Below are 3,917 nucleotides of genomic sequence, written 5' to 3'. Positions count from 1 at the left end.
CATTCTAACAATCCCAAAAATTTAAAATTTTTATCTAAGTTTAGGATTTAAAATTTTGTTAAAAAATAAATTTCTTTTAACCAATGGATAATTTGGATTTTTAAAATATAGTAAGTTGTAATGTAATATTTATTAAATTTATGGATTTGTTGGTGGTTATATTTAATACAAATTATTGCACATTTTAATATATAATCTCCAATTTTATTGTCAAAATTTATAAAAGCAAATAAAAGATAAAAAGAAGACTAAAAGATGAGATGAAGGTAATTGAAGGAAGAAATAGAGTAGGGCAAGCTTGAAGGAAAATAAATCAATGTTGATAACTCATTATGGATCCATGGTTTATAATTTACAAAGATGAATCCATTGTTTCACATGATGGAGTAAAGTGAAACTCTAAACACCAAATAATTCTCATGCCCATTCTTGTTCATTCCCCATACAAATATCAGCTCCTACATCTACATTATTACTAGTACGGTATTTAAGAAGAGAAGATAATTGCTGATTCTTTCCCTTTCTCATCATCTTCAATCCATACCTGTTTACTGCCGATATCTGAAACGAATTGATGTTGATGATGATGATGAATCCATGGCGGCGGCGGCTGCCTGGTTTACCCTTTGTTTCACGCCGTAAACGCTCTTATTTTCTTCTTGACCATCAATGGAGTCTAGCTGCTCAAGTAATCCTCTTTCCGTTTCTTGTAACACTCTGCATTGTTTGCTTCATGTTCATAACCATACCCCAAGTTCACCATTTTCGCTTCTATGTCTTCCCACGTGCTTTGCCTCGTCGAATACCCATTTTCCTGCAACCTCCGTTCCAAGATTTCATGCTCGGTCCATCTGTTGGCGTTGATCTCGTTCTGGGTTTTAGCCGTCAAGGGTCTTAACGTCCTCAAAGCCGCCATTAAAGAAGCATCCCGAGCTTCAATCCAAGCTCTTTCCTTAACCCAGAGTTCATGTTCTTTATCGAACCGAGCAGCCTCTTGTCTCCTCCATTCCTCTTCTCTCAACACCCTTTCTTTTTCTTTCTCTTCAATCACCTTCAACATCCTCTCCATCCAAACATCCTGTGAATCGATCAACCTCTTCATCTGTGAGTCCACGAAGTCCTTCACCTTGGTTTTCCATCCCTTCTTAACCCCCATTTGATTCACCATGGAAGCAATACCCGAAAGCTCGCATTCGTCGTCGTTCATTTTTTCCGACGAGGAAGCCTCGAATTCGGGGTCGGAGAAACCGAGGCTCTCGCTCATCTTCTGTTCTTGCATGGATTCATGATATTTCTCCGGCAGGTTGCTTGGAACAGTATTAATGTTGTTAGTTTCTGGGACTGAACTTTGGTTACTTGTTTCACCATAAATGGCTTCCAGCTGTTTGAAAAACCTGTAATTCTTCCCATCTTGCCTACCAGCTTTACCTTCCTTGGTCTTCTTATAGTATTTATAAAGGTTTTCAAACTTCTCTCTACATTTCTTCCCACTTCTCTGGTATCCATATTCCTCCGCCATTATTCTAAATCAAGAAGAAATATATAATATCAACAATAAAGAATTAATTAATAATATCTGTGTAAGTTATTATATATGTGGAATACAAACCCTAAGAAGAAACCTAACCCCAGAACTTCAAACAAAATCTAACTCTACATTTTCCATGATATAATCTTCTTTTGTCTCAAAAAGAAGAATAAATAAATCCCAACATTCCTCTAATAGCTTAAGGATTAAAATAGTCCAAAACATTCCTTTCCATATATGTATATATATTATAATTAATTAATTAATATTATTTTAAGTTGCTGAAATTGAAGTAAAGAAATGCCCGGGATTAACCATTTTAGCAAAACAAGATAATCTTTAGTCTAAGAAGTTGTGAACAGATGGGTGATTTTTTTGAAGTAAAAGAAACATCTGGATCTCTGAGTTAACTCACAGCTCTGTTACTTTCAATCAATCAGAAATTTAATTAAAATCTTTTTTTTATATATAGAAAACTCTTGGGGTGACTTTTCATATAAAAAGCAAGACAAAGTGGGTTTCAGTTGGGTAGGCTAAATAGGGTTTCTTGATTAACTATATGTCATGAAATTGAAACAAAAACATGATGTAAAAATGGAAATCCAAGTGAAAGATGAAGAAGAAGACTGAAATGGGTTTAGTGCAATTATAGTAAATATATTATATACCTAGACACTTCATCCCATAAGGGTCCTTTCTGGTTAGCCTCTTTGAACTTGGAATCAAGTCTAGATCTGATCTCAAGAAGAGTAAGAGTCTCCTGCCTCGGCCACCGGCTGTTTCCGCAGTCGATATTTCCCAAACTCCATCCTCCACCACCAACAGCAGCAGAAGCTGAAGCCTCAGCAGTAAAACCAGTGGCGCCAGTAGTGTTAAACCTAAGCAAACCACTAGGCATTGCAATATCCCCATTGCTCAACACGTAGGGTGGTTCATGGTAAGGAGGTGGTGATGGAGCCATGTTCCTATGATGAGCAAGGTAAGGCGACTCAGAAGGTTGGGGCAGCAGGGATGCCGGAAAATGGGTTCTCCTCGTTAAAAGCCGCTGGAAATCAGGCAGGCCGTACTGATCACCCATTTCCATTAGGTTTTTTTAGAAAGAGAGAGAGAGAGAGAGAGTCAAAATGTGGGGTGTGGGTGGTGTAGAGAGGACTTTGTTTGGACTATTTTGACGGGAGACAGGATCCGAGTCTACCGCAACTTGCATCACTCTTTCATCACTAAATTCGTGTTTAACTTTCTCTCTCCTGTACATTTGTAATACAGAAAGTATAGGTAGATTGAGGACCAATGCATCGTCTCCATTTGTCACAATATTACACGAAGATGATGAGATATACGAAAGCCCAGAAACTGATCAAACGACGCGTGTTGCAGTGCCCTTCCACTTTGTCTTTTTTGACCCAGGATATGATTCTATTTTCTTTTTCAATTTTATAACAATTCTAACCTTAAAACTATATTTAAAAATTTCAGAAGAAAATATTAGGACTACCGGATTCAAAGCTTTATACATTGGAGTTAAGTCTAATGTATCTTTTTAAGGTTTGAAGTGAAAATAAGCAGTATTTTACCTGCTGAGAAGTCTGGTTTTGTTTTAAAGGTACCCAAATTTATTATTAATCAAAAACCTGGCTAGTGAATTTTTGGATGGGATAAAGGATGGTGTTGGGGGCTTGGCCCCTACCCCATCTGCCTCTGCCTGTAAATAATGTTGCGTTGTTGCTCTCACCTTTTAAGCGGCCACGCGCCTGAGCCATTGCTTTCAAAGCATGGTTGTGACTTGAATGACGTCCTATGCCCTGTTCTTTTCCACCTTTTTTATTTGCTTTTCTTCCTTGCTCTATATTTCATTTTTATAAAAATTTCTAAAAAAAAACTCTATAAATCTATACTATATAAAATCCTAAAACTTTTTTTAAATAAACAAATATTTTTATTTTTATATTTTATATAATATCTTTTAAAAACTTAATATTTTTTAATTTACTACTTAAAAATAACAAAAACCCACACTCGGTAAGAGTTAATACACTTCCACTCCAATAAATCAATCATTTTCGAAAACTATATGTATATAATACTAACATTTAAGTACTAGACTAGATGACAACAATCGCATCTTCTTTGTCAAATATGTTTACTCTAGCATAAAACAAGCAAGGAGACTCCTTTGGAACTTTCAATCTGCTAATGGCCCCTCTCTAATTGCTAGTGCTAAAGTTTGGGAACATCTTTGGAAGCTCAAACTCCCTTTCAAGCTCTAATGTTCCCATGGAAAATATGCAACAATTGCCTCCCCAATAAAGTAAACCTTCATCGACGCAACATTGGTGCAGGTAACATCTGTCCTATATGCCACACATACGCAGAATCCTTGAAAAATATG

The 3,917-nt window shown here is 36.3% G+C and overlaps 1 protein-coding gene across 1 annotated transcript; it reads right to left on the bottom strand.

The window, feature by feature from the left end:
• Positions 1-298: 298 nt before the first annotated feature.
• On the bottom strand, positions 299-2,728 carry LOC105771215 (trihelix transcription factor PTL). The gene is made up of 2 exons (XM_012592625.2): positions 2,197-2,728; positions 299-1,523 (listed from the first exon to the last, which is right to left on the bottom strand). The coding sequence occupies exons 1-2, from the start codon at positions 2,610-2,612 to the stop codon at positions 677-679; spliced, it is 1,263 nt and encodes a 420-aa protein (XP_012448079.1). The 5' UTR covers positions 2,613-2,728; the 3' UTR covers positions 299-676.
• Positions 2,729-3,917: the final 1,189 nt, after the last annotated feature.

The sequence above is a fragment of the Gossypium raimondii genome, chromosome 5 (assembly GCF_025698545.1).
Source record: "Gossypium raimondii isolate GPD5lz chromosome 5, ASM2569854v1, whole genome shotgun sequence".
Taxonomy (NCBI): domain Eukaryota; kingdom Viridiplantae; phylum Streptophyta; class Magnoliopsida; order Malvales; family Malvaceae; genus Gossypium; species Gossypium raimondii.
The sequence above is the reverse complement of the archived record's forward strand: the minus strand, read 5'-3'. Positions and strand labels throughout refer to the sequence as shown.

Excerpts from the sequence above, each read along its gene's own strand:
- LOC105771215 (XM_012592625.2), bottom strand. The coding sequence starts at position 2,612 with ATGGAAATGGGTGATCAGTACGGCCTGCCTGATTTCCAGCGGCTTTTA. Across the intron at positions 1,524-2,196 it reads TTATGGGATGAAGTGTCTAG|AATAATGGCGGAGGAATATG; the intron begins GTATATAATATA and ends TTCTTGATTTAG.